At 39.2% G+C, this 18,859-nt stretch overlaps 1 protein-coding gene across 1 annotated transcript in view; it reads right to left on the reverse strand.

Moving 5' to 3' along the window:
- Positions 1 to 12,391, reverse strand: part of AMMECR1 (AMMECR nuclear protein 1) — a 105,367-nt gene extending 92,976 nt beyond the window's left edge. The window contains exon 1 of the mRNA XM_086619723.1: positions 12,220 to 12,391. Within this exon, the coding sequence (XP_086475849.1) occupies positions 12,220 to 12,391 (172 nt within the window). The remainder of the gene's footprint in view (positions 1 to 12,219) is intronic.
- Between the last annotated feature and the right edge of the window lie 6,468 nt (positions 12,392 to 18,859).

Below are 18,859 nucleotides of genomic sequence, written 5' to 3' on the forward strand. Positions count from 1 at the left end.
CTTTTGAAACTGAAATACCATTTTCTACTTCAAAATTACTCTAAATAAAAAAGTCAAATATGTTTTTTAAAAAAAATGGCATGAAATGTTTTATTTTTAATTAAATGTAATATTTAAGGTTTACCCCCAATTAAAATTACAATTTTTTTTATTTTGTAAGGAAAAAATATTCTGTGTGAGCTCTGTGTCAACTGAGGTTTCTGCTTGCTCTTTCTGACTTTTTGGTTTGGTTATTGAACTGGAGAAAAATTCACTTGCTCTGGTCTGTTTATGAAATCTTCATGAGATACTGTCCTGCTAATTTTCAGGAGACCTGTGAAAAGACATTTGCTTACACCTCTGCTAGTGTGCAAGGATCAGAGTTCCTCCCTTGTGCTGTACCAGTGAGTACCAGTGAGTACCTTGAGCCTTGCTGCGTACTCTGCCTGTGCTGTACTCCTGTTCTTTGGGACACAAATGTAGTGTGCAAGGATTTGGGATTGCAGCAGGCTACACAAGAAAAGAAAGATCTCTTAGTTCTGATGTGGTCGTGGGTTACCTACCTAACATCATTAGCTTAGTATACACTAAGTAAGGAGACCTTATAGGTCACAGATCTTTCCCCTATACTTCATGTTCCTATTCTTCTCTTTCATGTTCCTTTTTCTCTTGTCAGCCACCAGTTCATTTCAAATAAATAAAATATTTAAAATTTTCATGTCAAGTTACAGAGGTGGAGATGAGAATTCCAGGTGACCAGCCAGACTCTCTTTTTCTCAGGCTTATCCGGGCACCTCAAAGGCTAAATCTTCACATTTGGGGCTCCTCTCCCATTATTTGTACTGACCCTACGTGGCTGAGCTGACAGGATCCTTAAGGATTTCAGAAGGTGTTTTGCGCATTCCTCGTTGTCACCCCATCACTGTGGACCTTTGGAAGCTCAGAGAGGTGATTCACTTTCCAAGAAAGGCTTAGCACACCTTTCCTAAGGGGAGTAAAGTAGATAAATCAAGTGCTACATGCCCCCGTTCAGAACATCACTCAAGCATGTATGTGACTACAAATTTGTGTGTAGGATTCCTGTCTCTCATATGGTAGTTGTTTGGGTGGTGGTGTGGGTTTTTTGGTTGTTTTGGTTTAGTTTTGTGGGGTTTTTTTGTTTGTTTTGTGTTTGTTTTTCTTTTTTTAAAAAAATTTTAATGTATTTTGAAGAATCATTGATAGGATTGGTCTAGTAGCTAAAATCTTCAGTAGGAGGGTGACACTACGGACAGCAAAAAACTATTACTAAGAGCTAGCCTCTGCAATCGAAACAGCTAACAAGAGTTTGCAATCTGAAGAGACAAAAATGAGAAAAAGAGAGAGGAAGGGAGCGCTGTCAGTGCAGTTTTACAGATGGAGACGGGGCCAAGCCTTGATTCACTAAAGTGTGGAGGCAGAACCCGATTTTTAGCATTTCCAAATGTGCACATTTCAACATACTCTGTTTGATACTGGCAATGCTTTGTGCCTACGCATTTCTAATTTTAACTGTTCTGATTTTTTTTTTTTACTATCAAAGAGAGGGGTTTTTATCGTTTCTCTTCGAATTGATTTCTTAAATACAGCAGAGCATCTCCATTCTCAGCACATCAGCAGATTTTCAGGTTTTTGCACAGGTATGTGGGATTTTTTCCCCAAATTTTACTGCAGCTGTTCAACTGCAAGCATCCAGCAGAGAGAGAAGCACGGAGGGACAGATTTACATACATTGACTGGATGTGCTGACTTTTCAATACAAAATAACAGGATTATTGTGTTGCATCAAAGTAAGAGTCTTAGCCTGGAAGGGATATTTCATTGACACTGAACTGAAAACATAGGCATAGCGTAATGGATCTTAAAATTGGCTGGACTGTTTCTGGATGCCTGTGTTGTTCAATATTCATATGAAAATCCCTAAGCCCAGCATAAGCAGAATACTGGGGTGAGGCATTTCTCAATACCGTAATTTTTAAGACAAATTCTAGCAGTCAAGCAGCATATCAGGAGAATGGCACGTTCAAGCTGCTTGTCTTTGTCCAAAGCTAGGGTAGTAGTTTGAATTCAACAAGACGGAGTATGAAGAAGTTTAATCCTCACGTATGCCTTGACACACTCTAGTGGCAGAAACTTGCAGTGCCATTCAGGCAATGGAGCCCAGTCGATTTCTTTTCTTTTTGATGCGAAGCAATAGTTACAGGGGCTGAAAATTTAGGTGTTATTGGAAGTAACCTAGCAGTTCAGAAACTACTGTTCAAGTCCTGTGCTTTTATAACACTCGTGTTACTTTTTATGTTTTAATATAATAAAATGCTGATTGAGGGATTTCGATTTCACTTGTTTGATGTTTGTAGAGAGTTTTGAGCAACACACCCTGACCTGACTGAGTCATTGAGATATGGCCACGATATTTATGCCATATATCAAAGTCAATAAACAGCATGTATCCACAAGTCCTAGGCACTTATCCTTTAACAGTAATGGATACAGATCTTGGGCAACCTAATCTTCTAACCAACCATCATTAAATAGTAAATCAATAACCACAGAAGAAAATGTATTTATAGCTAATCTCTAAAACCAGTGGTTTTGCTTATCGAACTAATCATAAATGATTCACTCTTTTGTCTTCTGAGAAGACATAATGGACTGCTTGGCTGCCCCAGTTCTCTCTTCATTTTTGCCTTCATAGAGCTACTCTGTGGCAAAATCCCTCCGGTAATACACTAAAGTATCTTAATTTATGCTTCATCATCACAGCAATTATAAAGATAGCTGAACCTGTGGTGAAGTCTTTTCTCCAGGATCAAGAACTTTCCGTTGCAATACTTTTGGTTTGGCCGTGGGCTACTACTGACCCTCCAGCCTCATTGCTGTTACATTTGGGTTGCTGTAGGGTGGAGTACCGTTTTGTGTTTTACTGCAATTCACACACTACTAACATGACTAAAGTATTCTGTATAGCACAACTCAAAATTTCCCTTCCTGAGGAAATTTTGCTGTTTTGAAACTCATTTGGTTGCATCACAATGAAAACAAAATCCCATTTCTCACAAGACTAGAAAGTAGAAACATTTCATTCTGATTTAATGTTTGAATTTATTATTGTTGCTTACACAGCTCAGACAAATTACGTACATCTAAGGGTCTGGCTGTTCTTTCTTCCTCATTATTCTCTATTTCAGGGACTACTCCTACTCTTTCCTCAGCTGAACATGACTGGAGGTTTCCTCTGCAGTAAACCTGTCTACTAGTCAGGATCATGGTGGGGGGCTCTATGTACCCAAATTTCCCATTATCTTTCATTCTCTTTTTGCTAAGGATTTGTACCTTTTTCCATCTGACATTCAGAACCATTGCCATCAAATTGTATGTTAGACTTTTATTTCGCTCAGCCATTAAGCAACATTCAAGTCTTGCTTTCTGGTTATCTGGATATAAGAGTCAAATAGATACTTTAGACTAGCTCTTGCTGCTCTGCCTCTGAGACTTTTTAATTTTGTTTTTTAAGAACTTTTCTCTTTATATGGGTGACTCCAATTACAGTAAATCTAAATGTTCTGTCTAAAGGCAGATACTTACATGAAAATAGGCCTTTCCCCCAGCTCCCTGGAGATGCTTGTTTTGGATTTAAGAGTGAGTAGTTTTTAGGCTGGTGCAACTCAATCCTAAATATTGGAAAGATGCTGATCCGAAGTTAGAACTGGGGTGAACAAGTAAATCTCCCATTGAGGTCAATGGGAATACTGCCAGTTTACATTGGGAATGAATTAGACCTTGGGTTTTTGGCATCCTTGTTTGAACTATCAACTTAAAATAGCATTGTCAGACTAGATATATCATACATTTGTAGTTATGTCATAGTAATTATGTCATTTTTAGTTATTAGATCAGCTTTAGAGTTGTTTTTTTTTCTTGTCATGTTGCCAAGTTCCATGAGGACACAAGCTGTGAGTTAGGCTGGAATTCTTTTTGCTTGTAGAGTGGACAAAGCACTTCCAACACCAGGCATCTGTTACGCATTCATATGTATCAACGTGCAGCCCTGTTTGGGTAATACATTATTTTTTCTCACTGTTCTGTAGTGATATAATTAGATATGGAACGGCATTTACTTTTCTCTGGGATTTGTGGTGCCTGGAGATCTGGGCTCCTGGTTAGCATAGCTGAGAGGGCCTAACTTTGAGGCACAACTCACTGTTCAGTTAGTTAAGGCAGCACTGTTCATCGTATGTCTCATGTATCCCAGGATTATAAATATTCCTTTACATTACTGTCTGTTCATTTTTGATCTAGACCCTAATCCAAGCAGAGAGTCAATCGAGTCATAAGAAAAAAATGAGAAAATGATGGATGAGTGAGCATCCAAAGAACACCACCTTGAAAAATTCAGTCCTTTGTATCTAATGAGGCATCAGTTGTTAGGCTAATGTCTGGACTTTGTAAAGCTGTGGCATGGAGATTATCTCTTGGCATTCACTGATGCAATAATCATTGCTGATCTATTCACTTTTGATAATTTATGTTCTTGCTTTGTCCATCTTTGCATTTTAAACTAATGTCAGATGACTCTTTAATTTATTTTTGCATCTACTTTAGGCTCCCATTATAAATAAGTGAACATTTGAGTACTGCATGTCAATGTCTTCAAAGTCCCTTCAGGGGCTTCCTTCACAGGAGAGTGTCTTTCTCTCTTTAAGACAGAAAGGGTCAGACTTGGAGCAAAGAAGTTATAATCTAGAGAAGGCTAGAATATTTGAATAGTTTCAATGGACACCGGGAAAAAAGATTAACTAATCGTGTAACTAACTCGATTACCTTTGGGCAAATCATCTCAGCTACACTGAGGATTTATGTCCTCTGGTGCAGTCAAATGAATATGACTGTCCTGCATTTAGAGCCAGTTTGGATTTCAAAATAATACAGCTCTTTTCCCTGCCAGTTTAATAACAGACATTGGTTGACAGATTCTTCCATCTGGTATGCCCACACCATGCTTTGCAGTGCAGATTTTACTAACCATGTTATCTGTTATTTCTTTGCAAGGTGAGAAACTAAGCTTCCTTCTTTCTTCCCTTTCCCCTGAACAGAGAAGAGGTTTTTTAAAAACATCACCAAATAAAAAGATTCTGGGCTGTGAGACTACAAGTTTTTTACGTGGCTATGATTCCATTCTTTGACTTCAAGGTACTAATCCTAGGAGGCTTAATTTGGAAGTTTTACATAGATCTTCCTTCTGTTTAAACAGTTTGGTTGCCTTCATGAAAAAGGCAAGTTTCTGTTAAAATTCAGGAAATATATTATAAAAGTGCCCAGGGATTATAAGGGAAACCAGCGTATTGCAATCTAAAAATTCTGTGAAGTGGCTCATTTATTTGCCCCATGACTGTACAGTCACTGGATAGACAGACGCATTACGCAGACAGAGGTTATGTGATGCCCAAGGCCATTCAGTGAGTCAAAGCTAAGCCAGGGTGAGTTCCCGTTTTAGTGTGCCTATTAATAACACCAGCACAGACAAACTACACGAAAGAGCTAAATTTGGGGGCTGTGTGATGTCAGCATGCTCCGCTATGCTAAAATATCATTTGTTTCCATCTAACTCTGACATGGTTACATTATTAGACGTAAATGTGACTAGATCAGTATCTTAGCTGAAGGCCTTGTTGTGTTTAGTGGTGATCATCTCTTTCCTCTTTCCCAGCTGAAGCCTTTTTGGTTTTCCTTTGCAAATAGATTAATTTCAACCCTTTTATACCTTCAGATTTTTGAGGGCTGATAGCTGAGTGCTGTGCCTGGCAGCAAGAAAGACATAGTCACAGCAAAAGGGAGAGACGGTGTTAATGAGAGCCAAATTTGGCCTGCATTTGGTATCCTCCTTAAAAGTAGTATTTACATTTACTAGACCATTGCTGCAGTGTTATATTATATTATTTGAGTTTGTACACTTCATCTAGCTTTAGACAAGGTTGGTGACTTTAGGTACCAACAGAAGGTGGCGGAGGAAACGATAGTGTGCAATGAGGGGAAGTCGGAGTTCGGATCTGCCGTGTGTCATTAGCATCTGTCAGTGACTCGCCTTCGTCACTTGGGCTTGGACTTCCAAGAATGAATACCATTTTTAGATGCCTCTGCTAATGGTTCTCCTTCTTATGATTGCTGGCCTGATCATCATATGTAGTAAACCCAAAGTCAATCAAGAATCAGCAAGATTAGAGAAATGTCTACTAGAGCTGACTAAAAAGTTTGACAGGTTTGATGGGGAAGGTTAAGGAGTCTATTGCAGCTGTGTTTAACTGAAGCCAATGTCTAGAAAGCCAAAGAATTGTGTCAGGGATTACATCTATCTTGCAGACTACAAAGCATTATCACTGAAATTCATGAAGTGTGAATGACAATGTTTTGTTTTCCCCACTAGTTTTAAGGAAAATTACGAAATGATTCAACTAAGTCAGTCTTTACATAGGGAACATTATAAAGTATCCAGCTTACCTGGTTCAACAATTTTACTTATTTTTTGGCAACAAATGAGATATCTTAAATGCCAGAAATGCCAGATTTATTTCTTTTCAGTGCAGTTAAGGTGAAACACCCACTGACTGCAGTTGAACTGTTTCCACTGTTTCATGTAGCCTCAGACATGTCATCTGTAAATGTATCTCTCTGATATATTGTACTCCCTGTTGCTGCTCTGAGAGCTCACTGCCTAAATCTCAAGGTAATTTAAATACTTGAATATTACGGAATTTGCAGTGACTGATTCCAGTTTTAGCGGTGGAATTTCAGTCATAATTTTTGCAAGGATATATTTCAAAAGTTAATTTCAAAATAACAGCCTTCCATTTATAAAGGTTAATTGCAACAGAAATGCTGATTTGTTGAAGGCTACTGAGAGCCTTCTCTTTCTTGACACTGCAGCCTGTGAAAAGACCTCTGAAGTACAAGTCACACATACCGCAATCTATATGGCAGCTGTAGATCTACACAGAAACTTGAGTTATGATACTCTGGCATGTTTTTGACAAAAAATTTAGCCTTGGTACTTGAGGTCTGTTGCTTTGGTATCAAACAAGACAAATCAGTCCAGATCTATACTATAGTCTCTCTCTCTTGTCCATGTGGTACTCAATTTCATTTTCTTTTAGGGAAAAAGGAAGTAAGGGTCTTGTGCTCTCAGGCTGCTCCTCCCTCCCCAGTGAGGGCAGCCTGTTGGACTACCAGGTCAACTTGGTTTTTGAGAAAAAGGAAAAATCTTAACATGAAAATAGCTTTTCAGTATTTGTTTACACTTCAGATAGACTCAATATACCCTAATCTGTGCAGCCTCATGATTTCCTAGATTCTTCAGAATATCAGTAAGAACCAAGTTTGCTCTATTTATTCCTCTCTGACTCAAAGTACTAGTTTCAGTTGTGTGCCCTAAAGAGGCTGATGTTATCGCATCAATGTTATCTTAGTCTTTGTACAGAGGTACAAGTGATGTCAAAAGGAACAACATCTGCTGAAGTAAATTATAGCACTTATCCATTCATCCATGCATTCCATCCAGCAACTGATTCTTATCTCACTTACACTAGCATGTATCACAGTGACCTAGAAAACAGTCCTGGAGCAATTATAGTGCTGTAGCAACTTACAAAAACATACAGTGCTTTTGGTAATTGATCAAGCTCCATCTTAAAAAAAAATAGATAGGATTCTTGCGCTCATCTCACTGTTTCAGTGTATTCTCCTAATTCTAGTTTCTATGCTTGATTTATATCTGTTTGTTCTTAGGCCAACATTGCCATACATCTTACATAGTTAATTTCCCTGATTATATCTTTACCGATAGCACACATATTCCTGGCTCATTGTTACGATACGTATTGGTTTTTCTGTATTGTAAGTGACAAGAACTATATAATATTCCAATTACTTATAGGGTGCCATCAGTGCTATACTGTCTCTAGTGTGGTTATCTTCAGTGGTGTACTGTAAAATGGATTTGTCTTTTTCTCAGCTATATCACATTGGGAAGTGTTGAGTGGAAGCAGCTGCGCTTTGCTTGTCTACCTGTCTCTTCCCATGCTCCTCCCAGGATGTCCTGTTACATCTCCATTCCTGTGTCACTCTCACCCTGCTGTCCAGGCCCTGTAGCCCTCTCTCATCCTTCCCAGGTGGCCCATACTACCTCCCTGTGCTTCTCTAACTGTTGGCAGAGGCAGAGGCTGAGGTTGAGGATGAGGTGAGAGACCTACTCCTGCTGTGGGATGATATGGGAAAAAATAGAGATGGGAGGATCAGAGAGAAATGAGCTGCAGAGCATCTTCATGCTTCTGCTGCCACCTGGGAGAAGGCTGGGGACTGCTGGTGCTGCTAGGGGTCAGCAACTGCCGAAAAGACAAAGCTGAGCTCCTGGGACTAGCCAAGCTGCTGCCCACCTCCTTGCACACCAGTCTGCGGTGTGCCACTCGAGGCTGCTCCCGCATCTGCTTATTCCTGCCTCCAATAAGCTTTAAATTTCTACTACATTTCCTCTCATTTCTGTTACGCTCTGATAGTCCTCCTTTAAATTGATGCTGCCTCCCAAATATCGCCAGCAAAATTTGCCAGTATGTTCCTGGTTTTTGTTGCAGAGCCTCTCGCTATGAGACTATTAAAATTCAGACCCAGTCCTTGAAGAATTCTTGTACTATTCACTTTTTGTTGATGATTCCTCTTTCAACGCAGTCCCTCAACTGGATTTAATACAATTAGTCTGGTGCAAAGTGACAGCCAGGAAAAATAAAACTGTTCCTTCAATTTTAATGAAGGGCTCAGCCATCTGATCAGATGCATGTCAATGGAGCCGTTGAGACTATAGGCACTTTTAGCCTAGCAATTGAAAGAGTAGTGCAGGACCAACTGAACCTTTTTTTAACTGAATTTTAAGCTAAAATCGAAAAGAGTAAACATTAAAAAAAAAGTCAGGTGAAGAGAATATAACTGGCCAATTGCCACAGCTGTGCTCACGCACAATAACTTACTTATTATTACTTATAACTTTAGTGTGTGTCTGAGGATGTCATTAAAATTGGAGGGACTCACTTCTGTGATTGTTCAAGTGAAGGACGAATTGTGGTTTTGACTCATGTTCTGACTCTAGAACAAGTTCTACTGTAAGTCATCATGAGTTCTACTTTAGCCATTTCCCTTATTGATATCCATTAGCCCTTTATATATAGTTATCTCTAGGCAAGGACCATCGAGTATGAGTTATTGCATGCTTGGCATCCTAGCTGCTGCTGCTGCATTATAAATTAGTACATTTATAGAGTCAGTTAATCTTTTGCATCTTGTGTGTGGCTGATTTAATGTACATGCCAAAAAAAAACCCTCAAAATAAAACAAAAAAAAAGCCACCAACACAACAGCATGGAGAGCTGTTGATTTCTTCTTCTACATTTTCAGTTTTTTCACAAACCCCAGGAGGGAGTGCAAGGACAGGGCTCAGCTAGTGCTCTTTTACTAAGAGCATGAGACAGGTCCTCAGCCAGCAGAATAGAACGGATAGGGAGAGGTACATGCTGTCACCTGCACTGGGAGCTGTGGAGTTAATGGGTGCTGCCAGCGGAATCTGAACCACAGCAGTAGTGGAAGATCAGGAGGTGACTTGTACCTGTTTCTGACAATCAGCCTCTCCTCTGCTCCACTGGACTCCCTAGTGGAAGGGCGTCTATGAGGAGCCACATCTGTGTTTTCAGGGACACGGCTTGCATAGTAAAAGTACAGTCCCTATCCCACACCAGGAACAGCGTGCTGTGACTTCTGTACATAGCAGAGTTGGGTGCTATTCTTGGTCCTAGCTGGAAGATTTTTTTGTAAAATTAAGTGTATTACCATAGCAGGAGGGTATCCTCAGCTGGAGTTGCTAATCCCCATGGTCTATATTCCTTTTCTAATAAAGATGGGGTTTTCAACTTCCAGAGAGCTCCTGTATGCAACAGTTTGTTTTAAAAATAAAAAGTTAATATATCCTAGATGGCATCTGATTTTTCATTATTCAGATTATTTCCTTTCTGCACATACAGTGAAATAACATATATTGTCTTTCTAGTATTTTTTATCAATAACATAATGTAGTATGACACTTTCTAAAAGCCCAAACAAGCACCACTCGAATGGTTAGCCGTACTGGTATCACTGTATTGAGTTTTATCTCAATGAATTCCCAAACCACTCAATTCTGCACAGACCTGTCCTGTCAGTAGAACTGCCTCCAATCGACTTCTCTTTGTGCTGAAAGTAACTACTTTTTTGAGAGAGAGGAAATACGGGATCTTGATTTACATGCATCCCTTATAGCTTGTCTAATGACATACCAGTTCCTCTGTTAACAGTAAACAATCAAATGCTTTGCTAACTTCTAGCAAAACACATCCAGCTATAATCATTTATTTCTTCTTGCGGTCTCTGGGAAATGTGTTGAGTCTCAAGATTTCCAGCAAGCTGAGTGCTAACATTTGGAATGGAACTAGGGACTAAAGGATTGATTCATATTTCTCGTTAAGCTAATTTAGCATCGATGCCTTCAGTGAAACTGAGGCAGAGATTCACCAGTGGGAGGAGAGCGCCAGGCTCAGAGATCAGTCTTGTGTTCAGAAGCAACACAGACAGCATCATAGAAACGGCCTCAAAATTGATAAGAGGCTTTCAGAAGCAAAATTACCGCTTTCAGAAACAAAATTACCACTTTCAGAGCCTGATCCTAAATCTATTTATACCAGTTTAAGTTTTCACTTTTTGCTTCTAGTGTTCTAAGTCATTATATCCTGGATGGCCTTTTTTTTTTTTTTTAACTCTTTGCATATCAACATCAGAACTTTTCCCATACTGAAAATGAAGCCTTAAAGACCTTCAGTCCACTCATGCACATTCAGCATTTCCCCCATCTCTCCAATCGGTTTTATAGATCACTCAAACATTTGCAAGCGAGAAAATGAACAGAAAATTTTCCCATGTTGAAAAGGTGAAAGGCGATGTTTGAATAAGTTCCTAAAATACTGCTTCAAAGGCTGCGCTAACTTTTGTTTCTGCTGCAGACTGTAACATCTAAGCATTTTGATAGGATATATTATGGGGCTACAGTTGCAGAGGATGCTCTTGTCTGTTCTGGCAGCAGACACAGGTAGCTTTCGATTGCTTATTCTATCTGAAGGCCTCCCTACCTCTAGTGCAAAGTCAGGCTTTCTAAAACCTCTCTTAATAGGACAACAAACACTGAGTTGCAGGCAAATATTTGGATGATGTACATTAAGCCCTCAGGGGAATTCTCTGTTTGCAATCATATTACTCAACATGAAAGGGTAAAGCATAAGGCAATTCCAGTTTTTCTAAAAAGCCTGAAGTACAAGAAAGGATCAAAAGAATCTCTTTTCCAGTTTCTGTCACCAGAGATTCCCAGAATTTGGTTTGTACACTCAGTAGACATGTACAGTGTTCATCTTCCTGCACTAGTACATATAAGTAATATGTCCCTAAGGATGCTGCACTATTTTTACAAGTATTTCAATAAAATAGCACATCCTATAAAATTGGAATCTCACCATTCTTGTAGAGCTTACTCAATGCATTTCTGTGAGCATATATAAAAAGAACTGTGTGATAAAACCTGCTCATTTTTAGTACGGCTCGGTCTGCTGCACTGGTTTTATGCTGTGCATGTCTTTGTAGTGTCAGCGTAGCTGTGTGGCAGCTCGAAGGTATCATAGCAGAGCCGGTACACGAGACAAGCCGTGTCTATAACTGTAAATCAGCAGTAGCAGGTCTTTTTTATAATGTTTCCATCTACTGTACATAAACCCGTCCCCTGATTTGAATAATTTGCTGAGCTAAATAACAAGACTAGCAATACACCTAAAATAGGGAAGATCAGGCAATAGAAATATCCACAGTTTCAATCAGGATTACAAATGACAGATCTCCAAAAGATGCTCAAACGGAAGGAAAAAAAAACCCCAACCCCTGGAACTGATCAAAATTAGTGTCAGTCATTGATTCTAACACACAAAGAGACGGTGAGTATAAATGTGCTACTTACAAGTGCTGAGGATTTTAGGGAATGAAAATGGAGACCAGGAGCTGGAGACTGCCTGCCATGCCAGCAGTGTTGATTTGGAAGCGATGGACACAAATAAACGTTCAGCAAAGCTTAAAAAGCTGCAATGCAAGGCTAGCCAAAAGTGTCCATGTCCTTACCGTGCTGTGGCTGGCAGGCAATCCGTGTCTGGGAGCCTTCAGTCCTTCTAATCAGGCTCCGGGGATTTTGTTTGCAAGAGAGATTGTCCTTTAAGTGATCAGTAGAGGAAAACAGAGAAATAAAGAGAAATGAGCAAATTGTACAAGGCAAATAGCTGCAGGTCTTTAGCATGCTCTCTGCGTTTTCCTGAGCTGCATCTGCAGTAGAGAAAATATCCCAAAAATAGCTCAGGCTGCCAATGACTTGCTGAAACCTGAGAAAGAATTGCTGAATTTAAAGATCTGGGTTGCTGTGGGTGTATGATTAAAGTGAGAAATTGCTGGCAGGAAGAACCTAGGATGAAACCACATGCTTAAGGAGTAACTTGTGAGTTCACTGGTATCAGAACATGAGCTGACCTCTGATTTCCCCCTCCTCCATCCAATGCCAGTTAACCCTTAAGAGTTCAGCATGGAAGAAAGTTCTGCAATAGCAGATCGAAGAGGAAATACAACCAAAAAAAGTTATTTTCAACTGTAATGTCTGTGGTGTAGCGACGATATTTTATAGCAGTGCCCTATTTCCTAAATTTCAGAGCAGTCAGGCAAGCTGATGTTTTGCAAAGGTCCTGGAAACTGCACAGTTCTAACTTCTGGAAAGCTCAGTCTTGTGTAGGGTATATGCTAAATACCCCCTTAAGCTGTTTGTGCTCCCACAGAGTGAAAGGGATTTCAGATAAAGTTTTGAGGAAAGAAGGAAGGATAACAGAACACTTTAGGAAATTTTCTGAAAACACTGACTTACGGACAAAATATCAAGAATTGCCAGAGTATTTGGCACAGCATTGGAGGAGGTACTGGCATGGCTATACTGTGCCCAGAACAAATTACAGTAGCTTAAGGACTACTCCAGGTTGTTCTGGTCTATAAGCGTCCCCTATGGATTTCTTGTGCATACACAGATCACTAGAGCGTAGCATACCTCAGCTCCAGTCCTCAGCTTGCTCCCTGGCACTTTTTTATATTACTTCCCTGATTTAGAAGGGAACAAGAAGCAGTTGGCACAAAGCTGGGTACATTGGCTTGACGCCAGTTAAGTTTCCCAAGTAGTGCCAAAAGTAATCCTCAGTAACCTATTTAGGACAGTATTAAAGCCGCCAGAGCGCAGACTAAGAGCTGGTTCCCAGTTTTCTTTGTACTGACACTGAAAAGGGAAAAAGCTTCAGTGCTATAACTGGGTTAGATTCAAGCCACACGGGACTGGATTACGAGAAGCTGCTGCTTTGGAAAGCAATTGTGCATCTGAGAAAAGAGCTGAATATTGCCCTTACTTCAGAACATGCTTTTCTTTTAACATCCTTTTTTTTTTAAGATGTGCCAGACAATAATGGCATCATAGGGAGAAGAAAATATTTGATGCGCTTCAACCAGAGTGGGGTGTGATCTCTTCATCATTCTGATAGGACTGTCTGCTTTATGGGATGGAGCTGTACTTCTTTAAGAGTATCTGGGTGTTTTATCTTGAAGGTGCTGTATGTATGTGAATGTATTTAAGGTATGCTAGTTGCTGTATTTCACAGTCACAGTGATGTTCTGTGGAGCTAAGGAGTTAAGCATTTGTCCTACGAAAATAAATAGGTGTTGAAGTTGCATATGTACAAGGGCAGCTGAGAATGCCTAGCTATGACCTTCCCTTTTGTAGATGCTTTGGAGAAAAAGACCCATTATCAGGTCTTTTGGTCTATCTACAGTTCTAACTTTTCTGATCATGGCTACAGTTCTAACTGTTCTAAGTGTTGTTCTAGGGGCTAGACTAGTAGGCAACCCCTGAAGTAGGCTGGTCATTTTATTTGTATTTATACCCCAGCAGGCACTTTCTGAAGTACTGCTGCTGATCAAAAGGAAATGTAGAATATTAGAAATTGTGGCCTAAATAATTATGACTCATGTTGCAGCATTCAAGCTCAGACAAAAGACAGTAAGCACTTATACATATCTAGTGTTAGTATATATTTTCTCATAAATTTCACGGAGAGCTCAAGAAGTCTGTTTACTAATCTCCTACAAACTCCTAATGCAAACCTCCATTACTGTCTTTGAAGCAGCAAGTGATAATACAAAAGACTTTGTAGGCACCTTTTTAAGGTTAATAAGTTAATAAAACCTAAAGCCAGTAATAATGACAGCTAGTGGGTAATTCATCGGGTATGGTACACTGCTAGTGATATATCAGCGTAAGACTGTCATTAGAGGCTGGTGTCTGTGTGTTAGCAGATGAACTATGCATTTAAAAATGAGCTTTTTTCCCCACAATGAGGTCATTAATTCAAACCCTCTTTTTGTCTCTCCGTGTTATGAAGAGGTTACTAATGCAGTAAAGCAGTGCTTCATCTTGAACAATTGGAAACTTAGTATTCTGAACCATTCTCTCTTTGTTCCATTCTCTCTTTGTGGAATTTCATTAGCACTGAGAGTCTAGATCATAAATTATATATATGAGATAATGCATATTTTTGTATTTTTTGACTTAAATATACCATAGGGCAAAAGTGAAAAGAAAAGAGGATGATAGAACTCTGAGCAGAGAACAGATGGGTGGTTTGTCATGGAAACAAAGACAGTAGCATCCATTCATCATTCTTGTAGTGAAACACTAATGCTTATGGTGCCTATCAAATAGATGTATGGAGAAAGTGCATCTTCCACTAAGCATGCTGCTTTATGTCATGGTACCTCTACATTGTCTAACATGCTCTTGAAGGCTAAATGCTTGAATGCTCTTGTTCTTTTTTTCTTCAATTCAGTCATTTCTTTAATATCTTATGACTTGAATTTTGCCGGAGCACTTGGTGTAAGCTAGGTGCTGGCTTTCATCTTTGATTTCCCTGGAAAGAAGGGGATAAGTACCCCAAACTAGTGCTATCCCACCGGGACTGATTTAGCTGTGAGCCTACTGTATAGTCTGGTGTGATCAATAAATCTTCTTATTTTTGTATGCACATCAGGATTTGGATTTCAGCATCCGGTAATGTTTGAGAGTTCTTGACTGTAGGTTTTGGTTGATCTGGAGAAACAAAGTCCTGTTTCAACCAGTGCAATCAAGTCATCAGACTAGTGTGGCTGTAAATCATAGAATCATGGAATGGTTTGGGTTGGAAGGGACCTTAAAGATCATTTAGTTTCAACCCCTCTGCCATGGGCAGGGACATCTTCCACTAGATCAGGTTGCTCTAAATGAAAACTCTGTTACAGAAACTTGTTGAGCAAAATAAACTGGGAAATGCAGGTGAATGTTTTACACACTTCACTGGGGCAAGATGTCACCAATTGTTTTTCCTATCAGTTAGTCTCTTGTTCAGGGAGCTCTCTGGAGCATGAACTTCAAAATTATGTCTGGCATATGTAAATTACTGAAGTAGGAAAATTTCCAGTGGATTGGCAGGTAATTATCTTTTTATGACAATGCTAGAGTTGGTACAAAAATGACGTTTTGCATTATCCAAAACTGTGACCATGATTTGAAAAAAAAAATTTATTAATGGTGAAATAATTAATGGCCTTGAGAATAAAATAAAATTTTATGCTTTCATGAAATGCTAGAAATGTAATGCTCAGCTCAAACACCTATGTATCACCCACAAAGGCAGCTATCTTCGTTCGTCAGTACTTTGTGAAATGTTAGCAGTTGTGATGAATACATGTAGTTTCTAGAAATCCTTTGCTGAAACAGCTAAGGTAGTGAGTACCCATAAATTATTGTTTGAAACAGTCATAGGCATAATCCCAGATCTTCACTGACAAGGTGGATTTAACTGTCTAACATGTGATGTGTTTCTTTTTGTTACGAAATAACATGGAAAGATGCATGATAGGAAGAAAAAAGCAAAATTAATAAATCCTGAGATTTTATTTGCTGAAATTTTACTTTAGTCTTTTTCCTAACTTAGAATTGAAAAATTTTAGTGTTCAGAGCAATTTTCTTGGTTTTTACTATGTTATCACTAAATCAACACCAAAATATTTTTACCAAAGTTTAACAATGTGGTTTTAAACTGGATCTTTTGAATCAAAACAATTGAGATTTCTTTGGGGCATTTAAAAATTTTCTGCCTTTCAATGAAGATACCAAATCAACTTTCTTCTGTGATGCCTTTCATGTACTGTGTTCCTAGATACTTTGTTTGACATTAAGTGACAATTCAAAACAGTAGTTTGGAAAATACCAATCTAAATGCCTAAACATAAGGTCCACTGAATCTTGGAATACTCTGTTGCTCAGTATTACATGCTAAATAAACTCCTGGTTGGAATGCCAGTGATTCTTTGAGTGTGCATTATTTTTAATCTGGATATTTTTTGCCGTCTGTTATTCCGTAGCTAGCATTGTTTATCTAGGCAGTATGCAAAAATGTGCAAAATATCTCATCTTATGACAGAAACCTGAAAAGCAAGGCCCCTTTCTGTACCTCACACTGGATTCATATGGGCTTGCCACCATAGATTTCTCCTGTTCGAGCCACAGGCAATTAGGCACAGACACTTGCTGTTATCTACCAGAAACTTGTCACTCATTTTTTGTCTTCTTGCTGTTTTTTGCCTTTCTGCTCCACTCTCTGGGACTTTCTCCTTTGTGTTTAAAAGCCACTTTTAATCCCCATCTCCCTTGCCAAGTGCATTCTGATTGCAGCTTTTGGTTTTCTTCTTCAGTTGGAAACCTACTGTTGGGATGGATAAATCTCATCCTGTATAACTACAGGAAAGGTGCCAGTATAATAGAAACTCTCTGTAAAATTGATTTTCTTCTCTACAGAAGACTGCCTGGAAGATTTTGTGAGATCCCTATAAAGAGTCTGTCACAATCAGTGAAAAAGAAAACAAAAAAAAAAACAAAACCAGAGGAAAGTCACAACCCTGCCCTCCCTCTAGGCACCCAGTTTCTCATCAGTTGTCATTGCAAATTTCCACAAGTGCTTTTGGCACCATTTCAAAAATTCTAACTCTATGCTATGCATTGTTTGATTAGTGACTAGTTCCAGAGATTTTATCTACTGATCCTGACGTGAGACGTAAAGAAATCAATTGCCTCAGCAATGTCTGGGAGCAGAGTATGTCAAGGATATAGTTTGTTTCCCTGAGTTTATAATGAAATATCTTATTGTATTCCTTGCCCTAAGGTACTAATTCGATACGTTCTGCGTCTGCTTGGCCCGAGCATTGCAGCTTTGCCTAAGTGAAGTGAGAGAATAGGAGTAAGAAATTGATATTAACAACCATCAAACCCACATTTATTCCCATGGTATTAAGCATTCAATTTGGCCTTACTGTGTTTGTTCAGTTTTATATGTACAATAGTATAAACCAGAATAGTCCAAAGCAACTGGCTCCTGGATACTAACAACTCCATTACCAAAAGGTTTATTCTGAATGTTAGGGGGAAATAGTGAGCAAAACGGTCCTGCTTCTGCTCCATTGTACAGCTGTAAATCCAAATAATTCTTGCTAAACTTAGATGTTTTGGATAAGTGTAGACGTTGAGTTAGATAATTGGTACATCCTTTCTTGAGATGAGCTTCACAGTGATGAAAGATTCTTTATCTCATAGTTGTGATTAGCCCAGTTGCTAAATGCATGGACTTCTGTGAGAGGCTTGGGGCTTTTTTGCTGGACTTGATTTTACTCCGAAGTGTACAACATCAGGAAATGTTCCATTAAAAGGCAGCTGCAGCCTGAAGCCCATCAGCATCATTGTGTCTGATATGTTGACTGTGGGGGAAATTTGCTACTGGAGTTGCTGCACTGCCTTTCCCTTCTCTCATCATCTGTCTCCAGTGCAGTGATTCAGTTCTGGGATGGCTTAGAGGTTCCTCTTGTTTAAGCATACCTTTTATATCTCTGCTGCCTGCAGTCAGACTATCTAAATATCCTGGGAAAGTATGCATAGCAAAATAGTATCACAGTAGTCCTTTGAGGTAGGGTAGCAATTTTGTCATAAAGAAGAAACAGAGGAGAGAAGTTAAGTGACTTGTCCAGAGCTGCACAGGAAGAATATGTCGAGATCCAGACTGCAGCCCAAGCACGTGCTTTTTTTCAAGCTATAGCTGATTTGTACGTTTTGAAACTGAGGAAATTTGGTAGTGTCCAAAACCAGTTTAAAAAAAACCCAAGCCTCAAACAAAGAGGAATAAAGAGGAGTAAGATGCAACGTCAGTGGGGTTTCAAGGTGTGTATTATCATTCCGAAATTTCCCTTCACTTCAGAAACTTGTTGCCACCTTTTCTGTCTCTCGGAGCTCTTTGCTCTGCATCTGATTTCTACATGGCAGTGCTGTTTTTACCAGCTCCTGATGTCTTTCCTATGAGTGAAGATGTCAAACATCTTCTGTGGGTACATGTACTCTTGAAGTTTTGCATTTCTCAGTTTAGATGGTACTGCCTATAGGACACATTTGTGCCCATTAATATCTTGAATCCAGCAAACACTGGCGCGTCTACCTGAAGGTAAGTTTACATTGCAGTAGGACCATATTTAGGACTATATTAGGACTATATTGAACCATTCTTTTGATAAAGTGTGATTTTCATAGCTGAGCTACTTCAGTGCTGTTCTGAGGTATCTTCAGTACTAGGGCTTTCTCTTCTCCCCCTACATATGCAAACTTTTG

Source organism: Tauraco erythrolophus, chromosome 13 (genome assembly GCF_009769465.1).
Source record: "Tauraco erythrolophus isolate bTauEry1 chromosome 13, bTauEry1.pri, whole genome shotgun sequence".
Taxonomy (NCBI): domain Eukaryota; kingdom Metazoa; phylum Chordata; class Aves; order Musophagiformes; family Musophagidae; genus Tauraco; species Tauraco erythrolophus.